The 22,320-nt window shown below is 45.6% G+C and overlaps 1 protein-coding gene across 4 annotated transcripts in view; it reads right to left on the bottom strand.

The window, feature by feature from the left end:
- GRIA1 (glutamate ionotropic receptor AMPA type subunit 1) overlaps positions 1 to 22,320 on the bottom strand; it is a 304,809-nt gene that overhangs the window by 139,370 nt on the left and 143,119 nt on the right. For 3 of the 4 annotated variants that reach the window (XM_065873661.1, XM_065873662.1, XM_065873663.1), the window contains exon 3: positions 3,035 to 3,274. The exons of the other annotated variant lie outside the window; for it this stretch is intronic. In XM_065873661.1, coding sequence (XP_065729733.1) covers positions 3,035 to 3,274 — 240 coding nt within the window. The remainder of the gene's footprint in view (positions 1 to 3,034; positions 3,275 to 22,320) is intronic. 4 annotated transcript variants of the gene reach the window in all.

Here is a 22,320-nt window from a genome sequence, read left to right as displayed (position 1 = left end):
CTAAACAGCACCTAATAATTGTCAACCACGTTTACGAATGTTCAATATACCTCAGTACCTAGTGCTTTGCCTGTCACACAGTAGGTATTCAATCAATGTGTACTGAATTAAGCTACTCTCTTCTCATTTATAGCTAAATGATAGAGGAATCCATTACTCAATACTGCTTTGTTTCATCTGTGGGACATAGATGGTGTATTAGTTTCCTACTGTGGCTGTAACAAATTATTGTAAACATAGTGGCTTCAAACAACACATTTATCATCTTATACTGCCAGAGGTCGGTTGTGTGGAATGAATCTCCTTGAGCTAAATTCAAGTTATTGGCAGGGCTGTGTTATTTTCCGGAGGTTCGAGTGGAGAAATTGTTCTTGCCTTTTCTTTTTTTTTTTTTTTTGCGGTACGCGGGCCTCTCACTGTTATGGCCTCTCCCATTGCGGAGCACAGGCTCCGGACGCGCAGGCTCAGCGGCCATGGCTCACGGGCCCAGCCGCTCCGCGACATGTGGGATCCTCCTGGACCGGGGTACGAACCCGTGTCCCCTGCATCGGCAGGCGGACTCTCAACCACTGCGCCACCAGGGAAGCCCTCTTGCCTTTTCTGATTCTGGCGGATGCCCACTCTCCTTGGTGTATAGCCCCTTCCAGCTTCAAAACCAGCAGTGACTGGTTGAGTCTCTCACATTATACTCTGGCCCTGACTCTTCTGCCTTCAACGTGCACACTTAAGGACCCTTGTGATTACACTGAGCTCACCCAAATAATCCAGGATAATCTCTCTGTTTTTTTTTTTAATTAATTAATTTATTTGTTTTTATTTTTGGCTGTGTTGGGTCTTCATTCCTGTGCGCGGGCTTTCTCTAGTTGCGGCGAGTGGGGGCTACTCTTCCTTGTGATGTGCTGGCTTCTCATTGTCGTGGCTTCTCTTGTTGCGGAGCACAGGCTCTAGGTGCATGGGCTTCAGTAGTTGTGGCTTATGGGCTCTAGAGCACAGGCTCAGTAGTTGTGGTGCGTGGGCTTAGTTGCTCCGCGGCATGTGGGATCCTCCTGGACCGGGGCTCGACCCCGTGTCCCCTGCATCGGCAGGCAGATTCTTAACCACTGTGCCACCAGAGAAGCCCATCTCTCTGTTTTAAGGTCAGTCGATTAGCAACGTTAATTCCATCTGTAACCTTAATCCCTCTTGCCATTTAACATAGCATATTCACAGGTTCCAGGAATTAGAACACAGATGTCTTTGGCGGAGAGGGGAAGGTCATTATTCTGCCTGCAACAGATGGTTATTTCATATTTCACTCTTGCATTATTAATCAATCTTTTGCACATATATCATTTCTGTCTTCCAATAACATTGCTAATCCCTCCCATAGTGACCAGTATGGTGCCTGGCATAAAGAATCATCTGTAGATTGATTCTGTTGTTTCTTCCTTTTTTTTTTTTTTAAAGTATAAGGTTGGTGTGCTTAAGTCTCACATTTACTGAAAGTTTACTATGTGTCTGGCATTGCCCTGTTAGCTTTCCTGTCTTCAATTCACTTAATTCTCTGAGGTAGGTACCGTTATTATCCATGTTTCACAAATGTGGAAATGGAGGTTCAGAGAGATTTAGTCGTTGGCCCAAGGCCGCACAGCTAGCAAATGGCAGAACTCTGAGTTCAGAGTTGTGAGGTAGGCGGAGCCCCTTTGAGTATGGGCGCTTTGCTGACTGACCCCAGAGATGATCCTCTATAATGAAAGTTACATTTTTCTGTCTATGCCACTTCCAGACCTCAAGCCTCATTATGCCACAAAACTGACCTGAAATAGCCCTTCTGCAGGTCATCCTCATAATGGCTGCTTGTCTGAGAAGGGAAATCATTAAAATAGAGAGAAGGGAAAATTGAAGAAAATAGAGTGCTTCTGGCCTCTCCTGCCAGCTAATTCTCATTGAATAAGGCCTGCCTAACTCTTCCTGAAAAACCATTTCACAAAGCACTCTCCTATTCAAAAGTCTTCGAAGCCTCCCTAAAGGCAAACTTCTATAAAACCTCCTTTTTGCTCGGGGCAAAATTCCTGTGCCTCACTTTCCAGACCTTGTATGATCCATTTATTTATTTACAACAATAATGACTGAGTTCTTACAGGACTATTTAGTATACCAGGGGAAGGTAGGACAGTACAACAGAAGCAACACAGGAGTTAGAAAAAAGGAAGAGAGTTTCCATTTAGAAGGTCAGGAAATAGAGAAAGTGGTGTTCCAGTAGGTTGCAAAAGAAAGGAAGAATTTGCATATGTAGATTTGAGAAGGGAAGTGCCTCCCAGAAACTGGAATTGTTTGAGTCAAGATGCAGAGAAGAAAAAAGTATTGGAAACATTTAGAAAATGGAGTGGAAAATTCAAAATTTAGGTGGAGGCAGAATTAGAAAGGCCTGGGAAGGTTGATGTTGATGCTGGTGGTGATGACAGCGGTTTACATATATAGAAGACCCTGCACATTGATTATGTTGTAGGCACTGTACAGGCCCTTTCTAGTCATTGTCTCATTCAGTCCTCACAACTGTATGATGTAGAGACTGGTTTTGTCTTCATTACAGAGATGAAAAAACAAAGGAATAGAGAATTATATCCCCATTACAGAAGTGGTCAAACTGAGGCAGAGAGAGCTTGCCCAAAGTCAAACAGCTGGAGAGGAGGGAACATAGAATTCAGATCCAGGTCTGCCTGACTCCAGAATCTGTGCTCCTAAAAGCCATGTCATGAGCCATGAGCCATGAGCCATTCAACTGAGGTCCTTTTACTTTGAGTCTGGGCTCAGGAGCCATGGAAACTTGGTAAGCTGTAGAGTGACATGGGGTGTTAAGACGGTTATTCTCTCAAAGCACGTGTTTCCACATGTGAGTTATAGATTAGTTACCAAAAATTCAGTTCACAGACATAAAACATTTCTGGATCATTCCTCCATGATCCCCGCCTTTCAAGAAGGCAGAGAGGCACCATTATTCTTCCTGCTGATAATTTTCTCTTCATCCCTCCACAGTCCCCCTCCCCTGGCTTACCCCGGTCAGCATCATAAATGTAGACAAATTTTTGCCACTTGTAATGGTCGATGATACTGATGAGGGCATCCTGCAGCTCGGGACGCAGCTGAAGGACAAACTGGTTGGATGTGTCAACAGGAAAGCTCGGTGTAATGAAGCAGACGTGGAGGGCCCCGCAGAAGGAGGTCAGCATGTTGACAGTCCTCCGTTCATAAAACCCAAAGATGGCATAGACTCCTTTAGAGAACTGGGAACAGACTGGAAGAGGAGAAGAGAAAAATTAATGGATAGAAGATACTGCAAACATGCTGTCAGGTGGCTCTAAAAGTAAATCATCCACTAGTCTATCCATCCAACCCATCATCCATCTGTTATCTAGCCATCCACCCATCCAACAAATCCATCACTCCATTCTTTCAACCCACCAATCTGTCCAACTGTCCATCCATTTTACCCATCTCTGCATCCATTCACCCAATCATCTGTCCAACCCACCCATCCATCTGTCGAATCCAATGTTTATTAGGTACCGATTCCATACCAAATGTTGTCATGGTTATTAATTATAAATGTACGCAAAGCTGTTTTGTATGCTCTTTCACTTTATCTGTACAATGCCTTTATTAAGGTAGGAAAAGGATGGCTGGGTCATTTTTTAAAGGGGAAAACCAAGGCTCAGAAAGTTAAAGAACATGTCCAAGGTAGCACAGCTAGACCATATCTGAGTTAGGCAGGTATCTTGAACCCAGTCCAGTGATCTGTCTATGACACTGCCCATCACGTCAAGGCAAAGCATAAGATGCCTTAGGAAGAAGGTCTGTCAGCTTGCTGCTGATACACGTTTAAGAAAACAAGACTTTCCCAGCCAACCCTTAGTTTTCCATGTACATTTCTCTGCTGATGTTCGTCTTGTGTTTGTACATCCTCCTGGCTGATTTTTCAGCCCCCCGCCCCGCAGTTTATCAGCCATGGTAGTAGCTTAGCTGTGTGAGCATCCCCATAGGAGCTATTTTGTAAGATCCCAGTGCAGTTACCAGTACTGGTTTGTGTTCGGTTACGCTGCTGGTTAGAATATAATGCTAAAAAGTTAGCCCCAAGGTTATGGGGCTAAGTCCAGGTAATTCAGCTACTAAACTTCATTATAATATGTGATACAGGATAAGGGTTCATAGACTTTGCCCCAGTCAAGTGATCAACCCCAATGCCAACCCCAGTGCCTGAAAATTACCATCTTGATATGGACGGTGAGACAGATGAGTCATCCTCACCACAGTAACCGTGTTTTAGGGTGCTCTGCCATATATGGTCAGCTGTTTAGTTCTCATCACAGCCCTGTGACTTTGGTATCAGCAATTTTCTTATAAGACGATAATGTTGATATTCCTAGATCCTCTGCTCTCTTTACTGTATCCCCTGCTTCCGTGACCCCGTGCTGCCTTTGTAGATGGGCTCTCAAATTACACTCCATGGACACTGCCCAGATGTGTTCCATGAACGTTAGCCCAGCAGAATGCTCCCTAACAAAGAAAAGGCTTCTTTGCTCAGAGAAATTTGAGAAATGGTGCAAACCGTGTCCTCCTCTTGGAGTTTCAAACTGCATACCAGCTACATAAAAGATTGAAATCTTGTTCAACGTTAACACGGATTTTCTCAAATCCATACGCCCCCAGGACCCTTTGTTGGTGAATACTTTATAACATGTTACTGATTCACTGGGCCACGCTGCGCTAAAGAATGCCGTTAGCCGCTGGGACCCAGTTGCCTACTGAGTCTCAGTCCTCAGTCAGTCCCTAGACCCTCCCTTCATGTCCCTGAAAGATAATCTTTTAAAGACTGTAATGGAAGCATACAAGTCATCTGTCTGACTTCCAGGGTAACCCAGCATACCATCTACAGGAAACCTGGCAGGTGCCCTTTATTGTGTGTGTGTGTGTGTGTGTGTAAATTTAGTTTTTATTGTATATTGGAGTATAGTTGATTTACGATGTTGTGCTAGTTTTAGGTGTACAGCAAAGTGATTCAGTTATACATGTACATATAACCATTCGTTTTCAGATTCTTTTCCCATATAGGTCATTACAGAATATAGAGTTCCCTGTGCTATAGGGAACAAGTAGATCCTTGTTAAGTGTCTATTTTATATGTAGTAGTGTGTATATGTTAATCCCAACCCCCTAACATCTGCTTGCATACTGAATTACTGGGCATGCACTGCTTCTCAAGGTGCCCAGTCCATTGACTGACCACTCTTTGAAACCAGTACCCCATATGCCTGCTCTTAACCCACTCCACGGCCCTCCTGGTAGCCAAAGATGGCCCTCACGGACTTCAGCTTTATGGCATTTGGTTTTCAGTAGTGATGTTCATCCTCCACCTAGAAACCAGAGGGATCCTTTTAATTAAAAAAAAACCCCAAAGAACAAAGAAAACACACTGTTTCCCTTCCTTGTGCAAAAACCTCTTACAAATTTTGAGGTTTCCCACTGCACACAGGAAAAATCTCCAAACATCTGACCATGACTCAGAGGCAGAGTGACCTGTCCCTTTGCCCCCTCCTGCCTCACACCGCTGCCCTTGCTCCCTGCTTAGCCACCTGGCCTTTGTTCTGTGCCTCCGGCCTCCACACTTGTTCTGCCCTGGAGACTCTGCGCTCCACCTGCAGTGCTCTTCCCTTACTTCTCTGCAATGCTCACTCCTTTTCAGCAATTTTATCTCAAATATCACCTCCTTGAACAGGACTTCCTTCGTCACCTCTTCTAAATAGTGATTCCACCCTCCCCTCAACCCTCTATAAGTCTCTATCACATCCCCCTGTCTTATCTTTCATGCTTGAATTATTATTATTTGAAGGTGTTTTCTTTTTTTACTTGTATGTATCTGTGACTGTTCCGGTCAGTGTTAATTCCCTAAAAACAGGGGTCTCATTTATGCCCCAAAGCCAGCATAACGCCTGGGACATGGTAGGTGCTTAGTAAATGTTTGTTGAATGAATGTTGAGTGCTTGACGAGAGCACTGCACTAGGGAATGAGGAGGAACTGTTGGACCACCCTGGACCTCTTCCTCCCCTGTTCTGGGTAGGTGTCTCCTGAAGTAGCTATTTATCCTTCACTACTCGCACTCTTTTCTCTTTCACCCTAACGAGGACGCTCCAGCCACTTGCAGCCGACAACAGGTGCTGTCTTTAAGTGTCTATTGTAATTGCTGGAATCAAGATTTCCATAAATATGGATTTCTCCACCAGGAAGCATACACTGTATATTATTCTCCCTGTGTTAGATATAGATTTGTCAAAAAGCACACTCCATCTTACCGGGTGAGGTGTGTATGGCGAGCACATGAACCCCGTTAGCATATTATAATATGCTCTCTGCGGTATTTTTAGGATCTTTACTTTCCATGCTGCAATGAAGTATTATCTGGGGGGATATAAATCTCATGTTCCCGATCTATTCCCTGACGACATCTACTTGGTTTCACACCTTTAGTTGGGTCTCTGGGGCCCTCGTGGACAGTGTTTCTTGCTGAAACTTTAGAAGTAGAGGAGGAATGGGTAAGATGGGGTAGAAGAAATGGGCGCAGATAGGCACGATCGAATCCTTACACACACGGAGGCCAGGATGTCTCCCCCGTCCTTGAATTATCTCCCTATCTTTCCCTTTTGCAGATCCCTTTTCCCTTAAATTGAGTGTGTTATCTTCTAAGGCTAAGCGGGTACGTTTAACCAGAGCTCCCTAAAAGAGCATGGGTTGGAGGTAGCCTGGCCTGGATTTACTCAAGCGGACCCTGGTCCTCCGAGTTGCTCAGCATTTGACCTTCGATCTGGCTCCTCATTTCAGCTAAGCCTGAGCAGCAACAGTGAGGGAGAGGGAGAGACTAAGAGTCTATAGGCCCCAAGGCCTGTGGGAGAATGCATAATTGGTTACACGTTGAGAAATATAATTAGTTGTAGCACATTTCTTTAAATCTGTCACAGTAAATATTCAATTAGAAAAGATAACTTGGTCTTGTAGAAGAAGTACTAGATTAGATGCCAGAAGACCTGGAGGCTTCTCTTTTTGGTTTTATCACAGCACAGTATTATGTGACCTTGAGCCAATCCCAGGCTCTCCCTGCGCCTCAGTTTCCATCTGTAAATTGGTGCTTTGAACCCCGTAAGAGTTAACATCTCTTCAGGCTCCAACAGTCTACGTTCTAGTCTAAGTAGTTGACAAATATTCACTGATTGAGCACACTTTGGTTATTTGCTGGTCAGACTTGTCGCGACCTCCGGTGCAGGTTTTCAAACCTAGAAATCAGATAAAGGCTCTGAGTTCTTGGATCCGACTGTAATAGAATCCTAGCACTAAATCCAGGTGCATTCAGAGTGTTGAGTTGTATTTAAGATACAATTTTTAATGTGATATAGGTGAGTTAGTTACCTAGTAGAGAGTAGGTGAGAGAAGGCAAATCAGAAAGGGGGCTAGAGGTGGAGCCTTGTATTGTCAGGTACAGCAAGCCCGAGGGGAGAAAAGGGAACACTGAAAAGCAGCCTCTTGCAACCCTGCTGTGTACTGGTCCAGTCAGACTCGCAGGCTGGCAGTGAATGAGAGGAGGGGAGACTGTGTGCGTGTTCTCCATTTAAGACAGCAGTGGCGCATATAGTGCCTCTGAGAGTAGCAACTAGGAGCTGACGTTTGAGCACTTACGAAGTGCCAGACATCGTGCCAAGGACATTCCCGTGCATTGACTCCTTTCATCCTGTGAGGTAGGTTACAAATTGGGAAGGGCAGGCCCGGGGCCAGCACAATGCAAAGCTGAGTTCTGAACTCCGTCAGTCAGACCACAAGGCTTGAGCTCTTGACTTCTGTGATTTGCCACCCCTTCCCTCCCTCCAACAATATTGGAAGGAAACAGTCATGGCATCTGGGACAGCTTCAGCTTCTAGAAAATCCTCTCAGGTAGCACTCTGCCTGCCTCTGTTGCCAGATCAAGACGCATTACTGCATTAGGGTCTGTTGATATTAAAACAAAACCTAGAGACTACCATACAGAGTGAAGTAAGTCAGAAGGAGAAAAACAAACATCGTATAATATCGCTTACACGTGGAATCTCGAAACATTGTACAGATGAACTTACTTGCAAAGCAGAAATACAGACACAGATGTAGAGAAGAAACGTACGGATACCAAGTGGGGAAGGGGGGTGTGGGATGAATTGGGAAATTGGGATTGACATATATACACTACTGTGTATAAAATAGATAAGTAATGAGAACCTACTGTACAGCACAGGGAACTCTACTCAGTGCTCTGTGGTGACCTAAACAGGAAAGAAATCCAAAAAAAGATGGGCTATATGTATATGTGTAGCTGATTCACTTTGCTGTACAGCAGAAACTAACACAACGTTGTAAAGCAACTAAGCTCCAGTAAAAATTAATAAAGCAAAACAGAACAAAACTGGGTGGTGCTCGATGCATTCCCCTCTTGTCCCTGGGGACCATGCAGAGCATATACACACACATCTCTCCTTCTGTTGGTCCATACATGTGTCCATCCACCCATCCATCCACCTCTTGACATCCAGCATCTACCACTCGTGAGACTCCGTGTTAGGCAGTGGACATGCAGTATTGAAAAAGGCAAGCCCCAATTTCGACGTCACCTTGACAGTGGGAGAGGCCGACACCGAGCCGGTCAATTACACTTCCCTATAAGTGCTGTGGCAGGGATGAGGTCGGGGTTCAGGCAGAGCCACCTAAGCCCAGCCTTTGGGGACCTCAGAGAAGGCTTCCAAGAGGAAGTGCCAGCTTTGACCTTGAAAGATAATTGGGCATCAGCCAGGAGAGGGAGTAAGGGGAGTATGGTGCAGTTGCTTGCGCATAAAGAGTATTTCAGGTAGAAGGGAGAGCGACAGCAAAGACCTGGCAGAGAGAAAAGCTGTCGCACGTTCAGGGAACCCTGCCAGAGTGTCAGATTCCGAGGTCCCTGCCTCTAAGAGATTCTGTAGCGGAATGTGTCCAACAATCAGAGCAAGTAAAAAACGAGGCCAGGAATTCCCTCTTGGGGAGGCAGGAGGGCAGGCACCGGCAAGGGCAGGAAAACCCACGCTCTGCACGGGTGCGGGCTGTCCGATTCCATCATCGCTTTGCTCAAACCTCTTTGATAAGCACTCCTGGTTAAGGCACCATCCACTTAATATCAATAACTCTCCCAGCCCTGGGCACTCGCCCTGACAGCTCTCTCCCAGGGAGGGAACTCCTGGTATTAGCAACTTCTTTTTTATTGTCTTCATTTAAGGCCTCTCACACCGACATTCCTCCTTGGCTCCTGGCTGCAGTCCCTGGAAATGTGGCAGCCTCATGGTAAATAGTGGATAATGAGGTGACAGGATGGCTTCATTCTGGGGGAGGGAGATGGAAAGTGTGTGTGTGTAGGTGGGGGGACTTTTAGACACTCAACCTGCTTCTCCAATAATTCTATCCTTACAGGTGGGAATGACATTCTTGCTCTGACTCTAACCTTGTGACATCAAATGTGCTTTATTTCTGTCGCTCAGAGGACAATAAGAGTGCCCCTCCATGCCCTTACACTCTCTTGCATCCAAGATCTGGTAGTGACATGTAGTGAATTACCATAATAGATATAAATTGTCCCCATCTCCTCTAAACAACAATTATTTAGGGTTCTGAGACATGTCCAGGGCTTCTCTGTCATTTACTAGATAAAACCTTATTGTTCATTTGTTAAATCAACAAATATTTTTTGAGCACCAGAAACTAATATTGCCAGAAAACCGGGATGCAGGGATGACACGAGACAGGTGTGTCTTCTGCCTTCTCACAGCTTAGGCAAGAGTTCTACGTATTATTGATTGATTGATTGATTTTTGGTTGCGTTGGGTCTTCGTTGCTGCACGTGGGCTTTCTCTAGTTGTGGTGAGTGGGGGCTACTCTTTGTTGTAGTGCACGGGCTTCTCATTGTGGTGGCTTCTCTTGTTGGGGAGCACAGGCTCTAGGCGCACAGACTTCAGTAGTTGTGGTACGTGGGCTCAGTAGTTGTGGCTCACGGGCTCTAGAGTGCAGGCTTAGTAGTTGTGGTGCACGGGCTTAGTTGCTCCGTGTCATGTGGGATCTTCCCGGACCAGGGCTCGAACCCGTGTTCCCTGCATTGGCAGGCGGATTCTTAACCATTGCACCACCGGGGAAGTCCAGTAAGTTTTAAGTTAAGGGAAAGAAAGGTTATTTTGAGGGAGTAATAAGGTGTTTAAACATAGAATAAGTGGTCATAACTACCATTATAGCCAGTGTTTACTGAGCACTTACTACAGGCACGCACAGTACTAAGCACCTGTGTCAATATCCAGGTAGAGGGACCAGTTTATCCAAAGGCAATGAGGTAAGAGAGATGAAGGAACCTTAGAGAAACTCCAGAAAAGCCAGTACAACTAGGGTGGGGACTTTGGCACAGAGTTGGGGGGGCGGGTGGCGACCAGATTGCCAAGGGCCTTGCCAGGACTAGAGAAGTTAAGCCCCTGAGTCTCGTGTCCATGTTGCATTTCCTTTGGCTTTGGATTCATCTCAGCTTCATAGGGCTTCTCTTCACCCTGGCCTTGGAGCCCAGTTGGGACAGGGCAGCAGAGGGAGATGCGGAAGAGGAGGCATCCTCCCCTGCTCAGATTTGTTCATTTATTACGAAACATGAGTGTTAATTACCAGGCACTGAAAGCCACTGAGATGTGACACGGTATATGAGGCTAAGAATTAGATCAAGGCTGGGCTCAGTGGTCCTGGAATTAGACTCACCTTGTGGGCTGACATATGAAACCAGGGACAGCGGAAGGACAAACAGACTGAGAGATTGTAGGTTCTGCTGGAAAACTCTTCAGGTGCCTGACATGGTTCTGGAAAAGTAAACGCAAAGAAGCAAATCTGGAACCATGAACAAGCCCCTTTTTCTCTCTGGGCTGCATTTTCCCCATCTGGACAATGAAGTTTACACTAAATCAGTGTTTCTCGTGTGTGCGTGTGCGTGTGTGTGTGTGTGCGTGTGTGTGTGTGTTAAATACCTCCAATAAAATGCCTATACTCATTGGAGATGTCTAGTTCTATAGACAGGGAATTTCTCTTTCTTCTATCTGTCTACTCATCCACCCTTCCAACAAATGTTTACTGTGCATATGGTGTATGTTAGACAGCAGTGGTGCCAGTGGGATACAACGCTGAAAACCTGCCATCGTGGAGCTTAGGATCTAGAGAGGGGAGAGGGATGATATACAAATCAGCAAGATTATTTGGGATACTGTGTTACGAAGACAATAACATGGGATGATGTGAGAGTGACTGGAGGGGCTACTTTAGATAAGACGGTGAGGGAGACCCTCTCTGTGGCACTACCATTTAAGCTGAGAAAAGGAACCATAAAAAGAAGCTGGCCAGACAAAGGGCCAGGGAAACAGTTTCAGGCAGAAGGAACAGAAGGTACAAAGGCTCTTAATAAGGTTTAGGAAAAGATTGAGGAGTTTGAGAAATAGAAAGCCAGGGTAGACATAGTGTAGGACAAAGGAGAAAAGCAGTAGAAATGAAGGTGAAGAAAAACAGATCATATAACTCTCTGAGTAAACTTAATGCTCCCCTAAGGTGTATGGTACTTCATGTGTGGCTTGGGTACCTGGAGAGTCCTAGAACATCACCTTGCTCTGAGATGGTCAGTACTAGCTGATCTTACCAGACCTTTCAGCTCTAACATCCTATAGCTCAAGGCAATGGAGGAGACGCAGTAGAGGGGAAGGTGGTTATGAGTGAATGGAAAATGGGAAAGGGAACATCTTCTGACTCAAGTGTAATGGGGCTGCAGAAATGGACCAGTGAGTTCATCAGGTTCTAGTGTAGATGCTGCTGTTCTTGGATGCTTCTTGGCTTGCTTTAGGTTCTGGGCCTTTGCCCACGCTCTTGTTCGAGCCTGCACAGCCTTCCTGATTTCTGCCGTCTTCCTCTCCACATTCTTTCCATTCTTTAAAAGTTCAGCTCACATGCCACCTCTTCTGTGAACCTCTCATGCCTCTCCATTTCTAACTGTAATCTAAAGGTCTCCATCCCTCTCTTAAATGTCCTTAGAAGTTTATGCCCCTTACAAATTTTTATCAAGGCCTCATGTTTTATTAGTGTGAGTTCTTTGACTGGGAACAGAAATGAATGCATGCTAACTGAAGACAAAAGAAGAAAGGATGGGGGGACCTTCAGCTCAAAGACTGGACCTTAGAGAGACAGAAATTGCAGGAGCTCGGGGAATCTAGATGTGAGAATTTCATGGACGGTATCTTCAGAGTGTCACTGTTGCCCCAGCCATTTGTGATCACTGCTCCACACAGCTCGAGACTGGCCTTTTTCAGATTGGGAGTCATCCATTGGTCAAGGGAAGGCAGGGAAACTAATTATCTTCCTAAGATTACTAAGGAAGTAATCTTGCCAAAGGAAAATGAATACATTGTGGACAGAGAGAAGATGGATGTCAGGCATATCAAACCAACAGATGTCTACTAAATTTGCATTTTCTAGTATTTTATAATATAAGTCAAAGTCTGAGACCATAAAGGAGCTCTGTAAATGTCACATGCATCTGAACACCCAAGTTAGGTAAGGAGTTACTTCTAATTCAGTTGCTGTGGCCTATCTCCTGATGGGTTAGACGCTGTGGAACAGAGTGGTGAATAAGATAGACGATGCCTCTGCCTTCATAAAGCTTATTTTATTCTTTACAATCCCTAGAGGGCATCACACAATGACTACAGAGTATTCCTGGTAAACGAGAGAATGAAGAATGAATGAATGCAGATCATTCACCTATATTAATCAGTTGATACTATTCTTGACAATTGACCTAATCTTGCTTCCATGGCATTTCTTGCATTGGGTGGACTCATTATTCTTCCTTTATATTATTAAATGACGTTTTGTGTATTTATATCTTTCATCCACAATTGAGGTGTAGGCTCCCTTGAAGGCAGAGGCCTTTCAACTCTATGGTTTTTCTTGGTATGTACGATGTGATGTATCCTCTATAGAGCTGGGCAGGGAATCAACATAAATGCTTGGTGATACTACTTGTTTCACAGTCTTCTAAATTTAGCTGACCATCTCACAACCATGAGCTTGGGGGGGTATGCATTATCCCCTGCCCCTTGTCCAAATTCCCCCTGCTTCAGCCCACTGAACTCTGTCACTCCCTGTTATCTTAAGCCAGTAGAGAATGAGAGCTGTGCTCCTAGGCTGGCGTCCAGAACCCGGGCAACCTTAATGTAATCCACACACAACACCCAGTCTCCTTAGACAGTGCTCCCTGGCAAGAAGGTTTACATCCCATTACATAATTCGATCCTTAGGATGTCTAAAGGATTCAGAACGAGGGCATTTTCACCCTGCATAGCAAACTATGCAGCCATGTAGTATTACAGGAAGAGGATCTTTCAGAGATAGTTCATATAATCACACACACACACACACACACACACGTATGTGTGCTGTCCTCCTTGACGTATCACTTAACCCAAGAACCATCATAGGGTCATAGATTGTTAGTGCTAAAAGGTACTGGATCTTGAGGGCCTCTTAGCCTAGGGAAAAGCCTCCTAAGAGGCAGCTGTCTGCCCAACTCCACTTTGAAGTCTACAGAATTTACATGTGCTTGGAATATGGAAAACCTGATGTCAAGGGTGTCAGTAGCCACAGGTAGAGCCTCCTGGAGACGTCAGCATACTGGAGACCTCTCACTACCTATCTGTTCTGGGTGACTGCGCCTCCTTGGGGAAAATACTACTCTTCATCTTATTTATTATTATAGTTCCGTCACCTATTGAGTGTTTACCACAGGCCAAAGCCTGTTCTAAGCACTACCATTTACTCCTCACAACAATCCTATATTTGTTTTTCCTATTTCATGCATGAGGAAGCTGAAGTTCAGGGCGATTAATCTGTGACAAGTCATTCGTGTGATAAGTGGCAGAGCTGGCATATGAATCCAGGTCTGTCCTCTTCCCCGGCCTGTGCCTTGAACCACGCTAACTCTGTCCCCTGAAAGTCTGTCATCACAAACCAGAGCTTTCATTCCCCTGATGACGATATCAGCCAACACTGAGCACTTACTGTGTGCCTAGGATTACGCTACGTGCTTTCCGTGAATTGCTCATTTACTACTATTTCAGTAGTATAGAGCAGGCAGACAGTTATTATCCCCATTTTATGGAGAAAAAACTGAGGGCAATTAACTCGCCCAAGGTCACATAGCCACAAAGTAGAAGATTCAGCGTCCAAACACAGGAATTCCAACTTGAGAGCCATTGCTCTGATCCTCTATGCCAGGTGTCAGCAGCTTTTTCTGTGAAGGAACAAGTAGTAAGTGTCTTAGGCTTTGAGGGCTCTGCAGTCTCTGCGGCAACTGCTCTATGCTGTTGTTGTAGCACGAAAGCAGCCAAAGACAATATGTCAATAACTGAGTGTGAAACTTCATCTACCATGTAAAACTTTATTTACAAAAACAGGCATTGTGCTGGATTTGGCCTGTGGCCACCTCCTACTCTATGCGATTCTGCTACTGGATGGCAGGAGAGATGAAATGCTGAAATTTTGCGAGAGGTAATAATTGCTCATAGTGTATTATATGATTTTTAAATCTCTCACATCCATTTTCTCTTGTGAATACCCAGTAAGGTGGGTAGGGCATGACTGATGACCCTTGAGCCCACATACAGATGAGGAACCAGGGATCCTATAGCTGGGGGATGATGGACACAGGTGTGAACCCATGTCCTTCTTTCCGTGTCTTGTGATTCTTCTGCAGTGGCTTTGGTTATTCACGCTGCGGGGAGGGCAGGGGAAAGGAGCCATGAGAGAGTCCAACTCAATCACTGACATCCCGATACGACTGAGGCTGCTGCTTGCTGCTTCAAAGCCCTACTGGTTTTGAAGCTCACAGACTGACTCCAGCTGAAGTGTTGACACGAGGACGGTCATACACCAAGTAGGTGGTGCGGTTCTGAGTTCCAGGCTCCTCTCCTATGCGCTCGCTGGCTTTGGGCTAGAGGAGGCTGTAACACTGCCTCCTGGCTAAAGGCTTCTCTGATGAGATGGCAAGGGGGACCCAAGATTTGAGAGGACAGGTGCTTTCAGAGGCTTATTTAAAAAGTGGATATGTACCAGGGGACGCACGGCATTGTGGCTGCACCCTTTAAGGCCAAGGCTCAGGCACATGTAGGGGCTTAGTCAGGAGTGCTGGGTCAGGGGCTCCATCTGGGGCTAGGGAGAGGGGCTGGACAAAGTTGGAACTTGGATTTGAGGCTGAGGTCAGGGCTCATTCTAGGCTTGCGTTCTGGGGTAGAGGTCAAGGCTGCCGATCAGGGCTGGGGTGTGTGCTTACTCAGTCTCATTTGGGGGTAGGAGGTGGGGTTCACTGAAAAGTCCAGGTAGGGACTACATCTACCTAGCTCTGCCACTGTGCAGCCTTTGAGAACTAGCAGAGTAACCAACTAGAGCAGAATAGATAAAAGCAAGGACGCTAGCCAAAGGGAAGAAGGTTGTGGGAGAGATCAGCCTCATAGCTTCCTCTGCCCCAGGCCCAGTCACCAGCCCGTGCCACCTACCCCCTCATCACACAGCATCTTCTGCTGGTTCACGTATGAACTATCCCTGCCAGGAACACCAGGTAAATGATTCAGGAAATGAAGCCAGACTCGTCCTTTGCCGATCTTGATTCCGTTCCCTGGGTGAGTGGGAAAAAATATTTTGTTTCTCATTTGCTATTCTTTTCCTATGAAAATCACGCATATAAATAGGTTTTCCTAAGCCAAGTAGCAAGCCTACAATACACTGCACACCGTGAACTTGATTAGCACCTGTCCGTCAAGGCAAAGTTGCATGGAAATCCGCAGATGACTGCCTGAGGGTGCCCTGTATCAGTGAAATTCATTTTTCCAGCGAGGGTGTATTCACTGAGGAGGTGAAAGGACAGAACTGAAGGGTGAAATAAAGCTACAAAAACAAGAGGTTCCGGCTCTCAAAACCGTACGACACCGCCAGAAACCAAACTCTACCCCATCTGATATCTGAACTCACCCATGACCCCTGCCCTTGGCTGATTCCTCGAGGTGAAACCTAAACCAAGTGAGAGATGGATACCGAAGAAAAGCTCAACCTTTTTTTTTCTTTTCCTGCTCTTCTAATCCAGGTCTCAGAAAAGCACACTGAGAATAGCGAATTTTAAACAAATGCTCAACTGGTAGAGTCTTATTATGAACCTGTACTTGCCTTTCTGTCCTAACAGGGATGTGAAGGTCAATCGAGAATTTACTAATAAGGGCACTTTGAATTTTAAGGCTGCAAATTGTAAGCCCTTCCTACCTCTCCTGTACCACATCTGCTCCCAGGCCACGCCCCTTCTGCCTCTGCTTCACACTGGTCTTTCCTTGACCTTTCAGGACAGTCCAAACGTGTTTGCCCTGGGGCTTTTGCACATGCTGTTCTCCGCTGGAAAGCTCCTCCAACCCTCTTCAGGTGGCTGACTCCTTATTCTTTAGGCCTCCGCTTTAGTGTTCTTTCTTCAGAGAGGCTTTCTCTGTACTCTTGCCCTTTTATTCTCTATAGCAGTACCGTGTTTATTCCCATCATAGCTTATCTCTGTCTTTAGTTATCCCCTTTAATGTTTTGTTCATTGGTGTCATTATTTCATTTCCCCCAGTGTGGCAGAGATCATGACTATTTAATCTCCTGCTCTAGTCCTAGCCTCTAACAAGGTACCTGACACAGGAGAGGCACCAAGACATTTGCTTGGATGGAATGGATGAGTGAATGACTGAACAAGCTGCCAGTTCTCCATATGACCTTAAGCAAGTTATTTCTCCCCTTTGGAGTTCATTTCCTCATTTGTAAAAAAAGGAAGAGTGAGATTCAATTAGCTCTAACGCTCTTCCACCTCTAAAAGTACACGTTTCCTTATTTACCATTTTCCGGTTGGGAGAGTTGAGGCCTGGAAGCACGCTGTCCAGCCCAGGGACTGGAACTCAGGTCTCCTAGACAACTTCCAACCAAGACTCTTTAGCAAAAGTCCAACTGCCTTCTCTGCAGAGACACCTCCCCCACATCCAACTCCCCGGTATTTAGTTCCCTTTGTACCAAAATCTGAATCGCTTTTCAGGGTTTCTCAAAACATGGGATGAATGGCTCCTGCTAAGAAACAGTCCAGGCTCCTTGAATTCTACAAGGAATTCTGAGAATAGAAGCATTTCTTACTGTCCAGAGGTGTTCTTTTTGTATGTCCCTGCTCAATTGAGATCCAGGAGTGTGTGTGGGAGGGGAAAGGCTGAGACTAATTCTGGGGAAAAGAGTAAGTGAGGAAGGAGAGAGTAAAAGGCACAGGCACAGATACAATGCAGAACTGCTGAGAGCATTTGAAGAAGGCATAAGCATGAAGCTACTGTACTATTTTTTTTTTTTTTTTTTTTTGTGGTATGCGGGCCTTTCACTGCTGTGGCCTCTCCCGTTGCGGAGCACAGGCTCCGGATGCGCAGGCTCAGCGGCCATGGCTCACGGGCCCAGCCGCCCCGTGGCATGTGGGATCTTCCCGGATCGGGGCACGAACCCGTGTCCCCTGCGTCGGCAGGCGGACTCTCAACCACTGCGCCACCAGGGAAGCCCTGTACTATTTTTTTTTCTTGGGCATAATGCACCCACAGAGCTCCATGTGGGAGAGCCTCACTGGCCCCAGTCAACCCCCAGCTTCATTCCTTAATAGTCCACCAAACACTGGAGACTACGACCACACTGCTGTGTGCAGCAGACCATCTCCTTCTAGGTCTCTCTGCCTCTGCACACATTCCTCACAAACGCCTCTCAGCCCCTGAAAAACTTCTACACATCCTTCCAGACCCCAGTCACATGTTGACTCCAGCGGGAAGCCTTCCAACCCTTCCAGAAAAAATTAATTACTTTCTCCTCTGAGTTTCTCCTGTGCTTTCTTTCTTAGTATTATACTTACCTTGATAGTCTATAATTTCACAGTTTCATGACTGTCTTTTTCATCAGACTGTGAACTTCTGTAGGGCAGAGCTGGGTTTATTTTTAAAGTCGCACAGCCTAGCCCTGGTCTTGATATAGTAGATGCTCAGTAACTTGTTTGTTGAATACATTTTGTTTTTCTCGCCTGGGAAATGAGGGCAATAATACCTGCCTTACTCTCGGTGAGATTACCCAAGACCTACATTCACTATAAAGTGTACACCCGTCAGCCATCATCTTATTCAAATTGCACAACTCAAGTATGACATGGACTGGACAGGATATTATTATTCACTTTATCCAGATGAGCTCCCAAGGGTTAAGAGGCTTGCTCTGAGTAACACAGCCAACAACTATCAAACTAGAGAAAGAAAACTAACTTGCTTGACTTCTGGGTTTTTTTTCCCCCATCAGATCACAGATGCCTTTCAAAAATTAGCTGTAAGTTTGGTCATGCTGATTGACTGACGAGAGAAAGCATGGATATAAGTCCTTCTAAAGATGCCACAAATGTATCTACTTACTTCCACAGCCCACTGCCCCTCCCCCTGGCTTAGTGCTGTCAGTCCTTACCACGCATAGAGTCAGCTCTCCGTACCTGTGGGTTCCACAACCATAGACCAACCAACCGTGGATTGAAAATATTTGGAAAAAAAATCCAGAAAGCTCCAAAAAGCAAAATTTGAATTTGTTGTGTGCCGACAACTCTTTACATGGCATTTACATTGTATTTATAACTATTTCACACCATTTGCGTTGTATTAGGTATTATAAGTAATCTAGACATGATTTAAAGTATACGGGAGGATGCGCATAGGTTATATACAAATACTATGCCATTTTACATAAAGGACTTGAGCATCCATGGATTTCGGTATCCGAGGAGGGTCTTGGAACCAATCCTCCTCGGATACCAAGGGATGACTATACTTACTGCGTGTTATCGCTTCCTTTATCACTTTCCTTTATCCTTGCTTCCACCTTGCCCTCTTCCCTTTTCTCACCTTCATCCCCACTCTTCACATAGCAGCCACAATGTTCTTTTAAAAATGGAAATGGGGTCCTGTCATCGTCCCCTTGAGCTCCCAGATGGTCCTCATCATGCTTTCAGTAATGTTTATACTCCCTTGCATGACCTGGAAAGGTCTGCCTTGTCTGCCTGCTGATCTGGACAGTTTCATCCATCCTCTCCGTCTCCCCATCCACTGCTGCAGCTCCTCCAGCACACCAAGCTCCTCCATTCCCCATGCTGTGCCCTCTACCTCGAACTCTTCTCTCCCACTTCTGCTTGGCTGGCTTCTTCCCATCTTTCAAGGACCACCCTAAGTAGGTCATCCTCTGTGCTCTGTCACCACATTCAGTTTGTTTCCTTCACAGCACTTTACTCGAGTCGCAACTGCAGTGAAAACCCTTTTATCTGATGCAGTGGGGACTGTGGTTCAACTATTTGAAAAATATGGTTAAAACAAAGAATCATAAAAATGATTCATCGCAGGTATTTTCTTTTAGCTTAAAACACCTAAGTGCACATGTATTTATCAAGCTTTTGTTGTAGTGGGAACTTGACGTAAAATAAATGTAAGTGCAGAATTTTTTTGTGTTTTGCACCTGACCTTTAATAGTTGCCTTGCCTACACCTAGCATTACCATGTTTTTAGGGATTCATCTTTGAGCCTTTCAAAGTATTTAACTTAGTTTCCAGAGAAGTAAAGCAACTTTTTTTTTTTGCATTTGTATTTTACCAGTTTACATAATTTCTGCTTGCACTGCAAAAATATGAGTAAAACACAGACGTATAAATAGGTTTGGAAACAAATGGAATGGATTCCTAACCCACCTCAAACAGAGTTGATGTGAGCAGAAATATATGGGCTGATCAGAGAAGAGGCTACTTGCCAGAAGGTGTGGGGTTTACAGAGATGATGGAGAATGCAAGTCAATCCAAAGAGATGGTTGAATGGAAGTTGGTTACGAGAGACTTCGCTGCATCTGATGGATGGTTGGCTTGTTGATTATCTATCCCTCTTTTAGGCTTTTTTCTCAGCTTGCCTACCCAGTATACAGCATAGTCCTTGGCATTCAGAGCTACAATCAATGCCAAGTAAATGAATAAACAAGTGGGGGGACTGTTTCACTTCTTAGGTGAAGAATTTTGTTTCCTCAACTGTGAGAGGATTGGCATGGGCTGTGCCAGCATGGTCATTTTCAGATCCACATTCTGTTACCGCTAACCACATCCAGTAACCATTTCTGTGTTTCAGCTTCTGCTTTTCTCCATACCCTCTACACACACTTTAAAGCATTATGTTAGTGACCTCCCTCATAGCTGCACACCACCCACCACTACAGTCATGCCAGTACCTTACCCCACCCCCCTGTTTTTTGGGGGGTTTAGGATAATCCCCTCCCTCAGTGCCTCCCCCCAAAACAGGTAAGGAGGTGGCGAGGCCAGTTTGGGCTGTAGTGGCGGAGCTGCTGGATTTGTTTCTTCGGCGTGCTAGGCAACCCGGGGGCAGCTTTGAGCATGGGTAGGTCGGACCTCTTCCACCCTGAAGATCTGAGTGGAGAGTTTGGGCCTGCCTTATTTGAGAAATTGGGCAAAACTTCTGCCCCCACCCCCTCATTGCCTTGGGTTGGTCTTTTCTAGTTTCCATGGTGCTGGGATCCACAGAGCCAAGGTTAGGGGAGAGCCTCAGGAACGAAGCTTTCATGGGCCCTTCAGCCCACAGTGTGGCTCAGTGCAACAGCCGCGGAGTAAGAAACATCAGGTTTCTTTCTTTTTTTCCCCCTTCCGTTTATTCCTTTGCCTCTCTCCCTCTCAGATCTGAGGAAAGACAGGGACTGATTGAGGATTTGGGGATTCCGGTTACCAGCATAAGAACAGTGTCAACAAATGATGATGGTGATTTCTGATGTTACTAATAGCTGCTTATGTATACTGAGCCCTTTAATGCTAGGAACTAGACTACACATTTTAAGGTAATTAACAGTTGTAAATTTCTGTAACAGTCTGAGAGAGTACACACTTTTATTACTAGTATTATTATTATTTTATAAAAGAAGGACTGAGGCACAGGTAGGTGGGAGTCACAGAACTGATAAAGGCAGAGCTAGAATTCACACCTATGTATGTCTGATCCCACAAGGTGAGGTGTTCCTGTTAAGCTAAAGTACCTTGCAGTGTATCTAATCATAACGTTCACTGAATAATTAATGTATTGACTCAGTACATCCTATGCGATACAGTATGGGGAAAACAGAAATCAAGGCCCCTGCCTTTAAGAGGGATGTTCTAATGTGATGAGGAAGACAGACTCCTGAACCATGGATAAAAACGGGACATGGGAAAATGAACTAAATTCTACAGTAGAAGCACAGCATGTTCTGTATATACAGAGGAAAGGGCAAATCCTTCTCAAGAGGGAGACCAGGGCAGGTGGTGACCCCTAGCCTTCGTGCCCGTGGAGCCCAGGTGCAGCTTTGGAATCCTCCTCAACCTGGTTACCACCACCAAGCAGCGGGACCTGTCATGTGAAATTAAAATCAGTTGTCTCCTTGGTCTCAGGGGAGCAGGAGAAGGCAAGCCGTAAGGTCTCCTCATTTTTATCACCTCTCTATGATGTCGGTCATCACAAGCGTTTCCCACCTGCCTTTTTCTCACTTCTTTAATGTCGACGCAGTTTAAAGTGTTTTCAATCTTCTCACCTCTCTGCCTGTCAACTGGGCTCTGAGCTTCTAAGGCCCCATGTCAGTACATGGCGTGTGTAAGAGGCATCTGAGGTGGCTTGTGGGAGCAGAAACTGTGGGTACAACACGGACCTCAGGAGGGCTGCCCCTTCCAGCTTTACCCAAAGCCAGGAGGGAGGGCGAGGGAGGTGAAGGGAGGGAAGGAACTGCATCTTTGACCCCATCAGAGCTCAGGTCTACAGAGCAAAGGCACAGAGGTCAGAGGAAGCCATCCAGGGTGCACAGGCAAGTGAGTTCCCACACTTGGGGTCGAATGCACAGACCCACCCCTATCTGCCTCTCTGCAGAAATTTGACAAGTGTCTTCCTGTCTCTGGCCCTTGTGGTCCTCACTGGTAAAACAGAAGATTTGACTCTAGTTCCCTGTGGTTCCAACATCCCCTGATGATTCTCACAGCAGGGTGATGAACAGGAGACGAGCTAAGCTGGGCTGTGGACCAGACAGGACTTTGTCTGAGAAGCTGACTCTGATAATGGCTTTTGTGCATTCACTGCTGGATCTGAATGTACCTCAAAGTGTGTACCGTCCGATGT

The sequence above is a fragment of the Phocoena phocoena genome, chromosome 3 (genome assembly GCF_963924675.1).
Source record: "Phocoena phocoena chromosome 3, mPhoPho1.1, whole genome shotgun sequence".
Lineage (NCBI taxonomy): Eukaryota > Metazoa > Chordata > Mammalia > Artiodactyla > Phocoenidae > Phocoena > Phocoena phocoena.
Note: the sequence above shows the minus strand (reverse complement) of the source record. Positions and strands in the feature narration are given on the sequence as shown.